At 49.4% G+C, this 17627-nt stretch overlaps 6 protein-coding genes across 6 annotated transcripts; 3 read left to right on the top strand and 3 right to left on the bottom strand.

Moving 5' to 3' along the window:
- Positions 1-133: 133 nt before the first annotated feature.
- Positions 134-1799, bottom strand: F5B22DRAFT_642613 (uncharacterized protein; the record flags this gene model as incomplete). Its single annotated transcript, XM_047978149.1, has 3 exons — positions 134-1289; positions 1357-1475; positions 1605-1799. 3 exons carry the CDS (start codon positions 1797-1799, stop codon positions 134-136), a joined length of 1470 nt encoding a protein of 489 aa, XP_047834967.1.
- Positions 1800-2311: 512 nt separating this feature from the next.
- Positions 2312-5891, bottom strand: F5B22DRAFT_590695 (kinase-like protein). Its single transcript, XM_047973817.1, has 3 exons — positions 5864-5891; positions 3694-5803; positions 2312-3609 (listed from the first exon to the last, which is right to left on the bottom strand). The coding sequence occupies exons 2-3, from the start codon at positions 5264-5266 to the stop codon at positions 3047-3049; spliced, it is 2136 nt and encodes a 711-aa protein (XP_047834966.1). The 5' UTR covers positions 5267-5803; positions 5864-5891; the 3' UTR covers positions 2312-3046.
- A 2603-nt stretch (positions 5892-8494) lies between these two features.
- F5B22DRAFT_642611 (flavin-binding monooxygenase) lies at positions 8495-10631 on the top strand (the record flags this gene model as incomplete). The annotated part of the gene is made up of 6 exons (XM_047978148.1): positions 8495-8732; positions 8806-9001; positions 9072-9233; positions 9307-9452; positions 9514-9555; positions 9604-10631. The coding sequence occupies 6 exons, from the start codon at positions 8495-8497 to the stop codon at positions 10629-10631; spliced, it is 1812 nt and encodes a 603-aa protein (XP_047834965.1).
- A 1416-nt stretch (positions 10632-12047) lies between these two features.
- On the top strand, positions 12048-12590 carry F5B22DRAFT_642610 (uncharacterized protein; the record flags this gene model as incomplete). Its single annotated transcript, XM_047978147.1, has 1 exon — positions 12048-12590. One exon carries the CDS (start codon positions 12048-12050, stop codon positions 12588-12590), a length of 543 nt encoding a protein of 180 aa, XP_047834964.1.
- Positions 12591-13646: 1056 nt separating this feature from the next.
- F5B22DRAFT_351024 (uncharacterized protein) lies at positions 13647-15310 on the top strand. Its single transcript, XM_047970969.1, has 2 exons — positions 13647-14182; positions 14351-15310. The coding sequence occupies exons 1-2, from the start codon at positions 13831-13833 to the stop codon at positions 15100-15102; spliced, it is 1104 nt and encodes a 367-aa protein (XP_047834963.1). The 5' UTR covers positions 13647-13830; the 3' UTR covers positions 15103-15310.
- A 1-nt stretch (position 15311) lies between these two features.
- F5B22DRAFT_351078 (uncharacterized protein) lies at positions 15312-17284 on the bottom strand. The gene is made up of 2 exons (XM_047970970.1): positions 16946-17284; positions 15312-16881 (listed from the first exon to the last, which is right to left on the bottom strand). Exons 1-2 carry the CDS (start codon positions 17104-17106, stop codon positions 15375-15377), a joined length of 1668 nt encoding a protein of 555 aa, XP_047834962.1. The 5' UTR covers positions 17107-17284; the 3' UTR covers positions 15312-15374.
- Positions 17285-17627: the final 343 nt, after the last annotated feature.

Genomic DNA, 17627 nt, shown 5'->3' with positions numbered 1-17627 from the left:
CAATGTCTAGAATGTCTCACATCTATCTTCAATATACAGTATCCCTGGTTGACCCGTGCAGCTCAGAACCTAACTCCTGTTACTAAAAGCTTCACACGCGCATCATTTCTCTCTCTATATGCAAGAACTGCGCTCATAGCCTCCTGTGAAGCCGGAACCCAACCGTCACCACTGCCGCGAGCACAATCGTCCCAGTCAGAAGCGGCAGTCTAGATGTAGACGGCGCAGGCGTGTCATTATAGTTCACGATCTTTTTCGTCACCAACTTGGGGTGGTGCACATACGGCGTAGCCCTCGCAGGCAAGTGTTTCTCGTTGAGCCAGTCCAGCACCGGCGCGCGACTGATCACGGGCCCGAGGATGCTCTTGACACTCCACTCGCCGAGCGGCAACCAAGGGAATATGATACGCGCCATAAACCAGTCTTTCGTCGTAAGCCATGCGCACATTCGCGCCCTTTTCTCCGACATGGAAATGATGGTCGGGGTGTCCTCCATGCGCTGGGCCTGGTATGCGTGGAACACGTCTTCGAGATCCGCCGTCCTGATTGGAGACGACGATGTAGTCTTCTCTCGTGTGAGCCTCTGGAGTCTGTTGGCGAGTTCCACGAGGTCCGACACCCCCGAATTATAGCCTAGTCCGGCGTGCGGCTCGAGCTTGCGCACCGCGTCACCGACCAGCACTATGCGCTTCCAGGCCCACGTATCCAGGAGGCCTTCTTCGAGGTTTATCAGACCAACGGCACCGCTGCAGCGGTAATAGACGTCATTGAGGGTATATCCTGGTGCCACATAAAGATGGCCCCTTTTTTTCAGGATTTCCTGCTTGTCGTCCTCGGTCCAGCGCAGACGTTTTGAGGTTGGCGTCTCGATTTTCTCATAGATAGCGAGCCACGCCTGCTTCGTGCCGGTCAAGATCTGAGTCGACACCCCGGTTGCGGCGCACTCATAATTCGTGCCAGACTCGAGACCCTGCAGCGGCGGAAGGTTACCGAATAGCAGGCGATACGTCGTTATGAATGGGCTCGGCTGCTCCGTGTCTGCCGGCAGGCCCGCTGCGAGAGACTGCATAGTTTGGCGCGTGCGGCTATGTACACCGTCCGCCCCGATTACTATCGAGCCGTGCTCGACGCTGCCGTCTGCGCAGTGCACCGTTACGCCGTCATCGGTGACATCTATACGTACAACGCGCTTCCGTACATGGATGCGTGCCTTGGCCGATTCGGGCAAGCTTTTGTACAGCGCCTCCACGTAGTGTGGCCGATGCACGATACGAACGCCGTGCCCGTGACTTTTAGTATCCCCTATATCAGCATCCTTGCTTTGAATTTGTATGCGACGAATCGTAGGAAACTCACTTGGTCTCGATCAGTTGAGCCAGCTTCTCGGCCTTCCAAATAGTTGCATCATCGGCAGACATGAAGACGTTTTGGTCAACGCGCGTCACTACGGACGAGACAGCATCCAGCGCATCCAGCTAATTACACACGCTAGAGTCAGCAATTGCCGGAGAGAGAAGGGGTTCAGCTCATGTTTCGGGAGTATGCAGGAGTAATGAGGCCCGAAAGCTGCCTAAAGGGTAAGAATATAACTCCAGAGAACTAACCTGGTCAAGTACACGAAAGGTATGGGGCATCAGCGAGAGCAACGACCCGATCTTCGGCATCAAGTCATGATGCTGTTCAAGCACCACATAGTCCATATCCGTCTTAGCAAAGATATGCGCTGCTGTTAAGCCCAGCAGGCCGCCACCGACGATGATCGCCCTGAAGGGCTTCGGTTGGGGAGTGTCTTCTAACATCCTCCTTCTATTACGTCTGAAATAATCTCAGAGAGAACGGAAAGGAGAAATATGATTGCACTGTTGCGCTCTCATAAAGAGGGAGAAAAAACTACTGGGCCCTTACAGGGTAGGCTAGGAGACTAGTTTACTGCTTATCTGCCCTTCAACAAGGCTCGACTTGGTGGTCCTTCAGAAAGACGAGGTTAGATTGTCCTGGTATTAGATATTGCACCAGATCTATGCTTGCTGCGCAAGACGCCTAACAACAAAAGTAATCTGTCACACAATACGGCCTCTACTAAGCAGGTATCTAGGTAGATGACTGATTTTCAGTCGTACCTCAGGTTGGCACCCAGTACAGGCACCCCTGCACTTCTATTAATAAAACAACGCATCCACTCATAGTAACTTACATACTTAGTACTCGGTAGGCCGCTAGTGTAATTCGTCGACGAGCCTTTAAAAAATGCTAACCCCCTTAAAGAAGACTATCCAAAGCGACTAAGCACATAGATTCCTGGATAGAGTAAGGTGTTACGAGGATTTAGGACTGACTCACTCTGAAGTGGGCTGTACAGTACAATAATATAAGTGGTATATCAAGTATCTACCTCCAACACAAGTAGGTGTCGAAGGTCTTCATCTGTGCTAGCAAGATACCGCTTTACATTGTTTTTCAGGATCAGGCAAAGAGATGTGGTGTTGATGAAAGGGGAGCTTCCCATTTTCAACTGGAGGCCTCTTCCGGCAATGCTGGTTTGTCTGAGAATCGTGGATACGTGTAAAAAGCCTATTAGTGTGCCTATGTAGTCAAGATATTGGTCTAACATTGATAAGCCGTTATGGTTTCCAATTCACGCGCCTTTTCCACAATGCCCATAACATTAGCCCATCGACCATAAGACGAATAACGTTCTCCACCTGCGCGCCCTCACAGCTGAAAAAGTATTTACAAAGTTGTTGTGATAAGAATTCCACATTCTAATTATGTAAGTGTGTAGGATGTAGACTTCAAGTAAAGGGCAGTCTGAATGTCAAAGACTCCGCCAGACACTTCTTCGTCTTAAGTCATGTCCCATAAAGCTCAGCAAGATGTGAAAGCCCGAACAATGCTCCGAAACAACATCGTATCATACTTCAATAGGTTCGAAACGTAGTAAAGCTGCAGTGCTGTGTGGCAACCTCAGCAGACCTCTTCATGCTTAACATCCTGCCAGCCTTAGCCCCAGCCATATCCATCTCCTACCATGTCACTTTCGCCGGTGTCATAAGACTTCTTGTCCTTCTTCCTCTTCTGGAAACCTAAGTCCACCATCTACCTTTATCGCCTCGCGAACCCAGTCATGCTCAATCACCTGTGCCATGGGCCAGCGGCTCCGAGCGCGTCTCAATAAGCCTTCGGTAATCTCCATAGCTCCTTTTAGCCCATCTTTTTCGAACAAGGCTATATTGGCGTCATGATCACCATCTTCACCCACATACTTGACCCAACTCCATTCCACACGAGCGATGCGATGACTGGTCCTGCTTCGCATTCTCTGGTAATCATTGGCGCCGGGTGGCGGGTCAAATGGCAGTCTTGACTCGATGAGAGCATATAAGAGCACACCCAAAGACCAAGCATCGGTGGCCCGGCCGTCATAGGGCTGGCCCAGAATAACTTCTGGTGCAGCATAGTCATCGGATCCACAACGAGTTTCCAGTTTCTCGTCGTCAGCTACGCGCCGGGAAAGTCCCAGGTCTGTCAAGGTTATTACTGGATACGGATACGTGGTCCAATCCTGGGTGGGGCTAATCAGCTCTGCTGGTGTGATATTTACGAGAACATCTGTCCGATGTTAGCATGTAAAACAATGCTTTGGAGAGAAGCGCCGCTGGCCTCTCATGTGACTTGGAAGCAAGAATCACATACTCTCGAGCTTGATATCACGGTGAACAATTCTACGTTCGTGGAGATACCCGACCGCCCCCACAACCTCCGAAAATATTCGCCGCAGAATCGGGGCTTTGAGGGAATCCCGGTAGTTGGAGGCAACATCGAAAAGGTCGCCCCCGGGAGAATAATTCAAGACCAGCAATGCTCTTGTCGGTTCGATACTCCAAGCCTTTAAATGCACCAAGGATGGATGGTCGATCGACCGCATTATGTCAAGCTCTCGTTTTAAGCTCATCTCGATTCTGTCTTCAGAGGCACCGCCTTTCGGTCCGTGTTCGCAGATTTTTATGGCAACTAATTTTTTCCGATCCAATTGGGAGACCGTTATAGGGGCCCTGTTCTCTCTGTTGATATCTTTCTCGAGCTTGTTCGTCGCCAGGACTACCCTACTGAATGTACCTTCGCCAAGGTCTTCAATTCCTCGCCATCGTCTTAACTTTTGATCTTTTCTACCGCGCGCTTCGAAATACTCGTATGCCGGTCTCTTTGAACCCGAAGTATCATTACTTAATGAAGATTCACTTGGGGGAGGTGTTGGCGGGGTCGCAGGTAAAGCGAGCCCTCTAGCTTCAGAAAGCCGCGGCTCTCTCCGTAGCCCTGCAGGATCCTCGCGAATTCTCTCGTCCACCTTGCCAGTAGAAACAGTATTCTGTCGTTTCGGAATACCCTTGGGATCCGGTATATATTCGCTGATGCTCCGATTCCGAGTATGTTCGTGCTTGCCGCTGCTGTGCTCTGCTGCATGTCCAACTTGAAGGCCTGCGTAGACTTTTCTCTTGTTTTGGTTCTCGAGAGCAGTAGCCACAGACTCGCCACTCTTCGTGACGAAGACGGAATCAGGCATGATAGTTGGCACAGTCAATTCCCTCGAAGGTATAGGGGAAACGAGTCGTCTCCAGGGGCCAGGCGAATCACTAGACAGTAGAGGGGAAGGGAGGGGTGTAACGTCGCCCAAAGCAGATATCACAGGGCTCGGGCAAGCAGAGCTCGTAGTAGAGCTTATACCCTTACTAAAGTGCTGTTTCCAACTCGGAGTCCGCGAAACGGGCTGTAGGTTCGAGTTTGACGTTTTCCTCTGCAAGGCAGGATTTTGTTGCGCTGAGGATAGGCGGCTGTTACGCTCTTTGAGGCTGTCGGACCGACGAGGTGAGGCAGGTGGCATATTAGTCGAAACGAGTAGAGAGCTGGTTTTGTGCCCGGATGGCAATGGGGAGTATTTGTTCGCCGGGTCGGAGGTCTCTCCGGAGGTGTTTACTGATATAGGAGGAGAAGGAGATGTTGTATGCGCTTCGAAATGGATCTGACCATGAGCGGGCGAGGATTTTATCACGATGTCATCGCCGCGGGTGGCTGGTGAAGACGCACCGGTACTATACAATGCGCGGTTGGATTCTACGCTTTGACGGTTCAACTCGTGTAAGTCAACCAAGGGAAGCGAAATATGCTGGTGAGAGGTTCGAGCGAGATGGGGTCCCGGGCTGTCGCTGCGATCTACGAAAACATCATCCGGAACATCATCTGGAAGGTTGCGAGGTGGATCTGCTGTCATATTGGAAGAACAGCAGGCCCGACCCGAGGGACGGACGCGGGATCAGCTAAGTACTGGCTGCTGAGTAAGTGGGACGAGGAGGGGACGGTTGGCACTTGATGGGGGTCGACAACAATGGTGACTCGGTAGTCTCGACTGCTGACGAATGTTCGCGGGAGGAACAGATCACCTAGGAAGCAAGGACTAGGTAAGTACTAGGAGATGTAGGAAGAAGGGCGTTGCTGCGCCGGCCGCGACCAAGCCAGGGCAAGGGATGGAGAGGTTTCCCAAGGTATCTATCGTCTGGAACCAATGTCTTTGAACAAGAGGACGGTTGAATCCCTGGCCAAACCACCTGCCTAATAGTTCATGAACAGCAAGAAAGGGGAGCAGCTTCAACAATGGCCGGGGAGGACAAGCAGTCCGTTAGCTAGATAGTGAATAACAGAGGGTCTGGGATTCTCACAGACCAGCTGGCGATGGATATGTTGGTGAGTGGGTGAAGGTGGTGTTGCGGTACGGTAGGTGGTTCGTTCTTAGGCGGCAGTAGCCCGGTTTCTAGTAGGTTACTGCTAAGTAGGTAGTAGCTAGGTAGCTACCTTACAGGCAGGTACATACCATCAGGATAACCGGTAGGTAACTGTAGAGGCGGACATGTAGGTTACACAGTTAATAAACCAGGTAAGGTTAGTACTAAGGTACCGTAGGTACATGTAGATGTAGGTAAGTGCCTCATGTACTTAATCCCATGCAAGCCTCAAAGTACCTACCAACTACCTAGGTACATACTATAAGTAGGCTCGCTAGGTATCTTCGATGAAAGCTGATACTGTGTATCTGGGCTCCACCAGACGACCCAAAGCAAAACTGATGGTTGGCTACCAAACGAATGGCTCCCTTCAGGGTATATCGAGGTACATATGTATTGTGTATCTCATAAGAACTGTAACGTTAACTCGTTTACACCAGGATTGAACATGACAGGAACATGGCCAGTCATTTCATGCCTCCAACCCAGGTAGGTACCTGCCTTTCACTTGCCTAAGTAATATGTAGATACTGTTAGGTGTTCCATGAGACATGGCTACGGTGCTACTTGCTTTAGTATTTATAAGTACCTAGGCCTATCCCAGAGTATTTATCACTGAAAGATTCTACCGAAGCACTGCTGTACTACAAATCGGATATCTGATGGGTAATATCGGTTCCGGGGTTCGGGGCGACAGAGTCAGCCGTTTTCAGTGGAGATGCCAAAGGGCAATTGCTTCAAGCACTGGTAGATTATGTGCATGTGGTATATGGCCAGCAATAGAAACAAAGAAGTATACCTATTAGGTGATGTAGCGGTTGGGGTACCTTAGGCAGTCACTTGTCGTCCCTTGAAGGTAGGCAAGTTGAAGAGTCTCACTCACGCATACTTAATCAGTGCTCTGAGAATATCATATATCCCTCCCTACCTCTAAGTATTGTAGATAGGCACATAGACCATCAGCGACCCGAATCATATCTGCAAAAGTACTTGGGTAGGTAGTCTAGGTAACCAGATAGATGATGTCCCTATCGCGGAACCCCCACTCAGCCCTCGTCATCAGCGCAGATGCAGAGGCTTTTACTCTGATGATCTCGCTGCAATCCAATCGAAAACGAGCGGCCGCCACAGTCGTCTATATTAGAGATAATGAGCGGTATAACTGAGGCTGTAGCTCAATTCCTTGGCAGACAGGCTGATGTCATCATTCACTTCCCGTCCCCTGCGCCGTCTCTTGCTCCGCCGCCTCGACGCGTCGGGCCACTGAATCCAGCTTCAGACATCACGGTCTCGATTGCTCGAGCTCGATTGGATGGAAGCCCAGAAACCCATCTTACCCCATCTCTGCTCCTCTTTCCCCGCCGTCGCACGTGAAGAGGCGGGTACCGGGAGGTACCGAGCACCGTGGCCAGCTTGGTGTCCTGCCGTGCCGTCGGGGGTATCGGTTCCCACGCCCTCTGTCCCGGCTATCAGTGAAGCCAAACATCACACATATCCCCATATTCTCCGCCTCTTAGCTCGGAGACCCCGTCGAACAACCGCAAGAGCCAGCACCGTCGGATTCCATGCAAGGCCGGTTCAGGTGCCAGCCATCTCGACCGTATTGCCGAGTCCTTCGCTTCACCCAACTTCTAACCAACAATGTGACGGATGCTTAGCTATACCACAGCTAATACAACGTTACACTCCCGTGTTGTCGTAGTAGGCGGGAAAATACTACGAAAGCGCATGGCTATAAATCGGATGGATTGTACTTTTCGCTACCTTATTACCAATCGCTACCGTGCCTGGAAACGGGCGAAGACCGCACGTGGTTCAAAACGGGTAGGGGAACCTCCTGTAGTACAGAGGCTCTATAATATGACCTATGTGTAGGCCTACCTATGTTACCTTTGAGACTTAGACACCATCGTCTTGCCTTCCACTCTTATCATGACAACAGTGACATTTCTGACAAGGTTGGTGGTAATTAATCATAAGCACCTTATCTTGGCTTCTGTATATCATGGTTATTATTCAAACCGATTTAAGGATGTTAAAACTCTAGACCCACGTTTGTGGTGGTTCTAGAATACTTTAATTATCACCTCAGGTTCAAGACGACTCCTTATCTCTTTAGCCTCCAATCCAGGATGGCTTATCCGGGTTAGCTTCAACCCTGCCGATTTTTTTTCTCCATCGGAGAATGAAATGCATTCTTCAACTATCCTCGACTCCGCAGCGGAATTTCCAAAGCCTCTTTGACGATTCGTCCTGGCATGGACGGACCCTTCGGTATAGCAAAGCATTAGAACTACCAAAGGAATTGGCTCAAACTGGATATGTGGCGACAAACGATCCAGGTCATCTCCCCGCTTGTTGTTGCAGCATCATGCTAAAGCTTTTCCTCCCAGCAAATATCAAGTGCCGGGATTGCAAATGTGCGGGGAAGGGTGGAAAGCCTCACCGTCCCACATCAGTAAGCGTGGTGTCATCTGGCTTCTGGGCATATGAGTAATTACTAACTAGACGGGCCAATTTCTCGGAATGAAAATGGCCTTTAAAACAAATCGTACATTCCGTAGTCCTGGGACCTAGTGAGGTAAACGTTGAGCCTAGGGTTACTATCAAACAACCACGTGTCTTGCTTGCCTGGACGCCGACCTTATTTCCATGCCTGAGCATATAACGTGCTGAGTCATCCATACATATTATCTTTTCCCAGGTCAAAGAACTACGAGATGTCAACTGCCAAAACACAGAATCCCGATATAGATGGTGCCAAATATGTGAGCCCTTTTGAGCTTAAAGGTGAACCATTAGACGGCCATCGTCGTTTGAAAGTTCGTGTGATTGGCGCGGGTTATTCCGGGATCTATCTTGGAATTCGAATACCACAACGGCTCCGAAATGTCGAGTTACAGATTTATGAGAAAAACGAACAAGCTGGTGGTACGTGGTGGGTCAATAAATACCCAGGTATGTGAGCTTGTTAACACTAGACTCGTTTTCTCCGATTCGTGTGTAATATGCGTTTTACTTACGTTCGCAGGCGTTGCTTGTGACATCCCGGCTCACTCGTACCAGTATACGTTTAATCCCAATCCGAATTGGTCTTCATTTTATGCGCCCGGGAGCGAGATATGCGACTACCTCCAGGACACGGCAAAAACTTTCGGTGCAATGAGGTTCATAAAGCTCTTGCATGAGGTGGTATCTTGCACATGGGACAACAAAGCAAAGAAATGGTAGGTTGTAAAGGAGAGGTTTAGAAGGAACATATATGGGAAGAATGGTACGAAGCTGAAACTCCACTAGGGTTCTGAGCGTACGAAAAGTAGACTCAGGAGAGGTCTTCCAGGACGATGCCGATGTGTTAGTTGTGGCTCGAGGTAGCCTTAGCAATCCATCTTGGCCCAACATCCCCGGGTTACGAGACTTTACAGGGAAAATTATGCATTCAGCAGCCTGGAATCAAGAGTACGAGTCAATCCTTCCCCGGCGTCGCTGCTGTACTGATCAACTTCGAAGAATCAACTGACGATTGAAATAGCTACGATTTTAAGAATAAGCGAATTGGGGTTATAGGCAATGGATCTAGCGCCATACAAATTGTGCCTAGCCTTCAGAAGGTTGAGGGAACTCAACTTTCATGCTTTGTCAGAAGCAAAACTTGGATCACAAATCCCTTTGGTGATGGTGAGCTAGGTTTCAGACTACGAGGCTGCTGTCTACGTTCACCTACTGACGAGTCTTGAAGTTGTCATGGAAAAGCTAGGATTGAACCCGAAGGAATTAGATTGTAAGCTGTTATTGCCTACTCTACGAATGCAGATTTAACATGCTACAGTTTCACTCGAACAGCGTCAAGAGTTTGCACAGAATCCCGATAAACTGTTTAAGTTCCGGAAAGAGATTGAGGTCGACGGAAACACGGTCCACGAGATCTCAATTCGAGACTCTGATATGCAACGCGGAGGCATAGTATTGTTCCGCGAGGCAATGCAGAAAAGACTTTCGCTGAAGCCAGAGATTGCAGAATTCCTGATTCCATCTTTTGGCATCGGCTGTCGACGGGCGACCCCGGGTCCGGGGTATCTAGAAGCACTCAGTGAGAGCAGCGTAGACTTCATCACTGACAAAATTGCTGCCATAACCTCAAAAGGTGTAAAACTCGAGTCTGGGCGTACGATCTCCGTCGACGCCATCGTCTGCGCAACGGGGTTCCAGACCTCAAAGGGGCCACCGTTTGCAATCACGGGACAGGGTGGCCTCACGCTTGAGGAGCGCTTCACTCCATTCCCAGAAGCCTACTTATCACTAGCCGTGGACTCCTTCCCCAACTATTTCATGATGCTCGGCCCTAACTCAGCGATCGGATCCGGGTCACTCACCTCCATTCTCGAAGCTGAAGGTGACTATATCGTGAAATGCATCCGCAAGCTACAGAAAGAGGATTACGCGACTATGACGGTTCGGCCTGAGCGAGTGCGCGATTGGCGCGACTACTGTCACGAATACTTCAAAAACACCGTTTACACGGATAACTGCAACAGCTGGTATAAGAGCGAGGGCGGCAATGGAGACAGGATCATCGGGCTCTGGCCAGGCAGCACGCTGCATGCGATTGAGGCACTCCGCGCTCCTCGCTGGGAAGACTATGAGTGGGAGAGCCTTGATGGACCGGGAGCGAACATGCTGCGATGGCTCGGCAATGGATTCAGTGTTACGCACGTCAAAACTGATGAAGGGCAGGTCAATGGCCAGAAATATCAAGGCGACCCTGCGTGGTACATTGAGCCTAGATTCGTAAGCGTGCCCTTGGAACGACAGCCAGAGAAAGATGAGGAGTTCCAGATGCGGCCGTTTTCGCATTAAGAATCGCAACCTGCTTCAATCATATCCTGACATACATACCTAAGATCCAGGTCCATGAATCCGATGGATCATCTACGCCATGTCGACTGCGACAGTCGGTCACGAAACCGAACAATAACCATCTGCATGTTAGTGCGCATTATTGGCTGACGTATAACAAGGCGGTGCTGCATCATGATAGCTCTCAGTATCTATCGCATGGTTTAGAATCCTAATGTGGTGTTCATGGATAGGGGACTATGTGCGCTACCTACGGTATTCTTGTCTACACATTGCATGTCTACTATGTACGTCCTGGCTGCAATTTCTAGTCCAGGATTTCATCTAGAAATACCTATCCATATACGCTCACACATGTGCATACATGTACGCTTCCAACAGTAGGCAAGTACTACATATGTAGTTAGTTACGGAGTACCTAGTAGCACCGCGGATTAGTACTGATTGTGCATGTATGGAACCGAGCCGCATCCGCCTGTTTCAAAATGAGCCTTTTCTATCTTTTCTTTTCTATCTTCCCTAAAGTATTGAAGATCATGGAGCTGGTGGCATTGTCTCAAATGTGTAGGTAGTTAAGGTATTACCATATTATATATTATCTCACATTTAAGAACGCCAGGGGAGTACACTTTCCCAAACGGCGAATGAGGCGCAGCTGGAGCATTTGCCGGGTCTGCATTGGAGATGCTGCTAGGGACGCCAAGAAAGGGGTAGAACCCCATTTTCTAAAGTTGGGGCCTAGAACAGGGCCGAGACAGGGTGTCCCGCGCTTGTTTTACACAATCTTCTTGACCGCTCGGTCCACCTATTAATGCGAAAATCGCTTTGGCTTATTTGTATTTCTGCCTGTGACATTGATCCTCTGGATACAGTACCTGCCTACCTTCGCGCTCTGAGTTGCATATTGAGGCCTCATCCTACCAGACAAGCATAGCAGAGACTGCTTACCGTTTGATGGCGCCATTCAGCTCCTAATAGATTGAGGCGGTTCAGACTCCAAGCACTATTAGCAGACCAGGGTGAGATGCCCCTGCTAATCTCAACTAACTGTGTAGGTATACGGTACTCCATGTACAGTACCGGTACGTTGATGTGTGTACGTAGTAAGTAAGGGGGTCCGGCCCCTGATCGTCAAAGATCAACCATGCTAGTGTTCGATCTGATATCTACCTACTTACCTAGTATGTAACCTAGTGAATGGTAGGACGATGGGTAAGGCAAGTACGGTACATAATAAAAAGGGTCGAGACTCTCGACCTAGGTATTTTCATTTCAGCTCGTTCTCGCAGACCTAGACGACAATCTTTCCCCGTTTCCTCTGACGACTCTCTGGTGACCGATTCTACCTTGGTCATTTGTCCGCACTACGATATCTACCAAACCATATCCGAACGTCCCTCGATACGAGAGTCGATAATGAGGGCATTCTCCAGCCTCCCGACGTCGCTGGCGAGTCTGATAGTCGTACAGGCTACATCACCCGCAGTCTATATTCTCATGCCCAGTGACCCTGCCCTGATTGCCATGTCTTCGGCGCTCGATACTCTCGGGTATAGCTACTCCGGATCCACCACGGGCGCCAACGGTGTAGATCTCAGTACAGATCCCGGCGCCTACACTATCCTATCGCAAGGGACAGCGTACAAAAACATATCGCGCGATAACCCGGAAGCGAGGTTTATTTTGCCAACTTTCGCCGCCGACTCCCAATCCTGGCTGGCATTATTCTCACAGGAACGACCAGCGGGGAAGGATGTGCGGTCCGATGATGTAGATTCAATCCGAACTTTCTTTGCCAGCAAGGAGGGCGCTGGCGCGGGCGCTTCCCAACTCCTCGAATTGGATGTTTTTTCATACGATTCGCATACCCAGGCGCAGACTTGGGTCACACTCTGCGACTTCCTTGGGCTAGGGTATAGCGTAGTAGAGAGGCTGAAGCTGTGGCGCTTTCCGCAATGAAACGATTGGTGCTAGCTTTCCTTGAATTTCAGCCTTGAAAAGGAAGTATCACGTCGGCGTCGCCAACTAATGCGAAAGGGAGCTGACACGGTACAAAACCATATTCAAGGGTCCTAGTGGGCTCCTGCGTTCTACCTCGAGGCCGGCGCTGTGTGATGGACGCCACGCCAACGATCCAGCGCAGCTGAAAAGGCCCCCGGAAAGATTTGCGTGGCCACCACAATTGCATACTTTAACTCATCAATATAATCCAAAGCTGTCTTGATTGTGGTATAGAGCTGCTAGCGCGGAGCACAAGTTCAGCTGGTATTGGATATTGCCTCAGGATTACGCCGAGAACTATGATGGCTTCGTCTCTTCGTAACCCCGGGGCGCAAACCAATTCTCAATTGTCCTTGCCTAGAAGGCGAGCATTATACCCTAGACTTGGTGTGGAGTGGCGGCCCCCATCTTGATTCAGAGCGAGACATCTATTCTCGAAAACATACAAATGCACCTTTGTGAGGGCACAGCTCTACAGTTTCTTGTTGTAGCATCCCCATGCGTGGAACTCACAGTATATAACTTGGGACTACTCATACATGATCACAATTCTCCTATTTTAAATAGAATAGATACATAGATTGCGCAGACATATACCTACTGCTAAGCTGTACCTCAGCGCTACCCATCAAGCAATGGACAGTGCTGTTATCCTCTTCACTGCTGTATCCCAATCGTGGTTGGCATTATCACTGCGGATCACTTACAAACCAAGGACATACGCGTGGCCACTACCCTACTGGACGTGGTTGGGCGCTCCTGCCTATGTAATTGCCATGACGCATGTGTCCTTTCTCAATGGAAAGAGATGTATGGGTTGGGTGTTCTAGCAGCTACGAGTTCACGATACCGGAGAGCAGCTGTCGAAGGATTGAATATACGTGGTTCCTCTATCGGTAGGTAGTACTTTCTAACCACTTACCTAGAGGCTGTTGCCTTTGGATTGATGTGACAGTCCTAGTCATGGGGTGTTTTCTCATATTTCTTACCCAGCAAACATGCTGCTACACCTATATCATACATCCATCATCACATTCTGTCTTGCCCTATACTTGATATCAATAACAGTCGAAGGCATTCGATAAATCGGCACTTGGAAATTTCAGTCTCAGTCCGGTCTACCTTATCTCCATATCCCTACTGTCACCATCTTCACTTTTCGAACAAAAAGCCTAGGGGTTCACGTCTCACTGCAGCCATGGATGACCCTGGAAATTGGTTGAAGGTTTCGCACTACACGTTGCGCATTCTTTCCGACTCAGCTTGCCAGCATGTATTCCACGCGTTAGGGCTTTGTTTCGAGATCACCATTCATCCAGACGGGCCGGGTGAGCGGGTCGTTATGTACGGCCTTGAAGAACCCACGACACGCGACGGCGATCCGAAGGTTGTTGCGAAGATTGGGTTGGGCGACTCCTTTGAAAAAGATTTTAACTTGTGTACCATATTTGATGATGAGGGGTCAGTTCCCCGTGATCACGTACTACTTCCCGACGGATCATCTCTCAGTCAATGTATACATGCATTAAGGCGCTACACGCGCGAGGTGTGTGAGTTGATTCCCGGCGTACATGTTTCATATATCAGTCCAATCTTCGTTCTTGTTTGGACAGTATCTAGCAATGTAGCCCTTTCTACTCCCGTTTCCCCCTTTGTTTTTCCCTGATACAATTGTATGCCGACGGTAGTGAATCAATGCTGACACTTGTGACATACAGCCTTAGGTTTCATAGCGCAACTCCTATCTGGGGCAGCACAAACGAAACCCGACAAGGGAAAGGGCAAGGAGACTGCAGACGATACTACCACCGGAGAGACGGTACCCCAAATTGAACCATCTCCATACTACTACAACATTGCTATACATGGACGGTCTACACGAAGTGAACCACTTCCACACCACTACAACGATGCTATGTATAGACAGCCTACACAAAGTGAACCATCTCCTAACTGTCACACCACCGCCATGCCCCCAGGTGGTCGACGTCAGAATCCGAATGCCAAGCGAGAGAAGGTTGTCGCGTTTCTTGAAGAATGCCTAGAGAAGGCACATACTGACCTATCTCTTCCTCCTATTAATGTTCAGGCCATGGAAGGGGACCTATCTCTTCCTCCTATTAATGTTCAGGCCATGGAAGGGGAATCAAGCAATACGGAAGAGAAGCAAGAAATTAAACGCTTTACGTTACCTGCAGAATGGACTGATGAAGCGACCATGAGAGTACTAGCACTTGATTCACAACTGAAGGACTTCTTGGGAATGAGAAATGAAGAGGAGGAGGAGAAGGAGGAGGAGGAGGAAGAAGAAGAGGAGGAAGAATCTGAAATTGATGAGGAGACGGCTGGACCTTCTGAGGCGAAGAAAACTGAACCTGCTCGAAGCGCTGGATTGATTAAACCTGCGCATAGCGGTGGAATATCCAAGAAAAAATTGAAGAGCCACAGGAGGCACAAGGCTCCAAAATAATGAGTTGGCTTTTGAGTGTGATATTTCCCGACCTGAAGTGGCTTTGGCACAAATGGATTGGTAGGCAGGACCGAAAAAAGAGTTAGGAAAAAAAAAATACAAATCATCGACAGCGGATAGGGAATATTGATATTGGAAAGAAACATGGTAAATAGCGCAGTGTACCACCGGAGTTCTTTAAACTCCAGACCTTGTATGGTTGCAAGAAATAGCGAGATGATGAGATAATATATTCAAATTGACAGCATTTCTAATTATGAGTACTCTATGCCCTAACCGCCAGTAGCTACTTGGTTATATATATCGTGATATTCTATCATAATAGTCGAAGCAGATGCATCCCATGTCTCGCTGCTCGCATCGGAACCTATGCGGATAATAGTCACCTTCGAACTAGTTTCTGAGTCCTTTCCCAACGTGGTGCCCTGGTCCACCCAAGCGATAGCGCCCAGTTTACGAAGAGCATTAAGCCTCTCCGCCCGTACTCCCTCGGCTTGAAGTGGTTCTTGAATGTGTAGGTAGAACGTTTCTAGCTGGAAAAGAGCCTCACAGACGCAATCCCGAGACCCGGTCAGCTTTGCCGCCTGGACCGAGTCCTTGTATGCCTTTTCAGCTGCAGTAGTTTCCCCCCTCATCCATCGAATGTACCCAAGCCAAACGCACCGGAATGAGTTATCCCGGGGAGAAAGAGTCGTAGCGTCCAACTGAGACAAGACATTGTCTGCCTTGTCTGGTTTGCCATCAGCAAGATCCGCTTTGCATGTCGCTAATGCATGTTCGAATTTTAGCATTGCTAATACAGAGCGGTCGGTATTTTGCTCATCGAGTTTAGATAGCCGGAATTCGATACTCTCAGCTTGCGTCTTCGGGTCTTTCTGTCTCTCAACTGCATCGAAGTACAGCAAGTATATTTCTGTCGACAGCGTATGGCCAGCACCAAGGTGTTCTTCAAATTCAGAAACGCATTCTGCAAGTACAGCAACGATGGCCCTACTTCGTTCAGCATGTGGTACTTCAATAAGGGTTTGCCAAAAGTTAGAGAGAGAATGGTCTGGTCCATATAAAGCTCTAGCAAGATCTGAGCAGAACTGTAATAGGATGCCCTGTATTTCCCCTCGACCAATAAGTTCTAAACGTGTCGCAACACAGAGTATCCTGGGTATCATCTCTGGTGGAGGGTTCTTGAAAACTCGAATCAGCAGACTAAACGGAGAGTCAAGTGCGTGCCGAATGGCAGCAGGTTCAACCTGCCGACCCACGGATAACGCTGCCGTCATACACCTGTCTAATACAGACTTCAACAACTCCGCGGGGCCTCGATGGCCCTTGAAGCTCCAGCAATAACTAGCAGATCGGACCCATGTACCCGAATGAAAGCCCTCAGATATATAAGTGCGAAGAAGCTGTATTAAACTGGTGTGAAGTCCGCTTCTCGGCCCCAGCATGGCTTCTGGCGCCTTCTCTTGGACAAGATTGTTTTGCTTTTCTGGAGAGTCTGAAGGTGATTCCAACGGAGCAGGCGTGCGACAGCTGACATCCCGGACTGCATCTGAGTGGGGCTCTTCGCCGGATTCCAACTTTGAGTAGAGCGACGGGTTTCGGGATATATATATCTGAAGACTGTCAATCTCCACTTTCCGGTCTCTTACAAAAAAATCGGAGCCTCTGTTATGCTCTGCCTCCCGCTGTCTCTTCAAGCGAAGGATTTGTAAGACCTCGTCGAAACGCAGATTCTTGAATGCGTTCCAAGACGCGAGCTGTCTTTTGTACATGGATATGCTTTGGAGAGTTAGGATGTCAGCAAAAACCCCCTACTGCTGGGCGGGCTAGGAGCTTGTCATACGTTGCGATGAAATCATGATTTTCTTCCATATGCTGCCTGACCTCTTCTAGCGTTTTGTTCTCCTCCACATAAAGTCGCACGATGACATCCTGAAGATTGGCCCAGTCCTCGGGAGCCGCATATCTTTTGGAAGACGACGATTCTCCAGCTTCGGTTGGCATGACAGTAGCGGCTAACAGGACTTGAATGATGCGGCACCGCGGATGGGACGAGCATTTTGCGACCGGTTTAGACAATTTAAAAACCAGGGCGGCTGTGTATTTGCCATCTCGTGAGCTAGCCACGAAGCAGAATGCTATCTACTTCAGGTTATGAGTTGAAGCACACTTGATACAAAGCAACAAAAAGCGGAGATAGACAGCGCCCCAGGATCTGTTCAAGTTGCCGCTGATTGGGTGGGTTCTGGTGGGTGAGCAGGGGTTGACCCAATGGAGGAAGAAGTCAGCTGCACTGACCCTTTTAGCGTGAACATGCGGGCTGAAAACCACGTTGGTGAGGTTTGAGGCAGCTGAAAGCATGCAGAAGACTATTGTGTCGATTGGCTGCTGCCGAGGGGCGACCAGGAAATCCCTAGGTCATCCCAGGCAGTATGCTTATTCTAGCGTATCGTAGCGAAGGTGGGAGCAGATGGGAGGCAGTGATCCGAATATAAGACCCGTGTGCACACGTGCCCCCTAGCGCA

The sequence above is a fragment of the Xylaria bambusicola genome (assembly GCF_022495145.1).
Source record: "Xylaria bambusicola strain CBS 139988 unplaced genomic scaffold F5B22scaffold_4, whole genome shotgun sequence".
Lineage (NCBI taxonomy): Eukaryota > Fungi > Ascomycota > Sordariomycetes > Xylariales > Xylariaceae > Xylaria > Xylaria bambusicola.
Note: the sequence above shows the minus strand (reverse complement) of the source record. Positions and strands in the feature narration are given on the sequence as shown.

Excerpts from the sequence above, each read along its gene's own strand:
- F5B22DRAFT_590695 (XM_047973817.1), bottom strand. The coding sequence starts at position 5,266 with ATGACAGCAGATCCACCTCGCAACCTTCCAGATGATGTTCCGGATGAT. Across the intron at positions 3,610-3,693 it reads CCGTGATATCAAGCTCGAGA|ATGTTCTCGTAAATATCACA; the intron begins GTATGTGATTCT and ends AACATCGGACAG.
- F5B22DRAFT_351024 (XM_047970969.1), top strand. The coding sequence starts at position 13,831 with ATGGATGACCCTGGAAATTGGTTGAAGGTTTCGCACTACACGTTGCGC. Across the intron at positions 14,183-14,350 it reads GCGCTACACGCGCGAGGTGT|CCTTAGGTTTCATAGCGCAA; the intron begins GTGAGTTGATTC and ends TGTGACATACAG.
- F5B22DRAFT_351078 (XM_047970970.1), bottom strand. The coding sequence starts at position 17,106 with ATGCCAACCGAAGCTGGAGAATCGTCGTCTTCCAAAAGATATGCGGCT. Across the intron at positions 16,882-16,945 it reads AATCATGATTTCATCGCAAC|CATATCCATGTACAAAAGAC; the intron begins GTATGACAAGCT and ends AACTCTCCAAAG.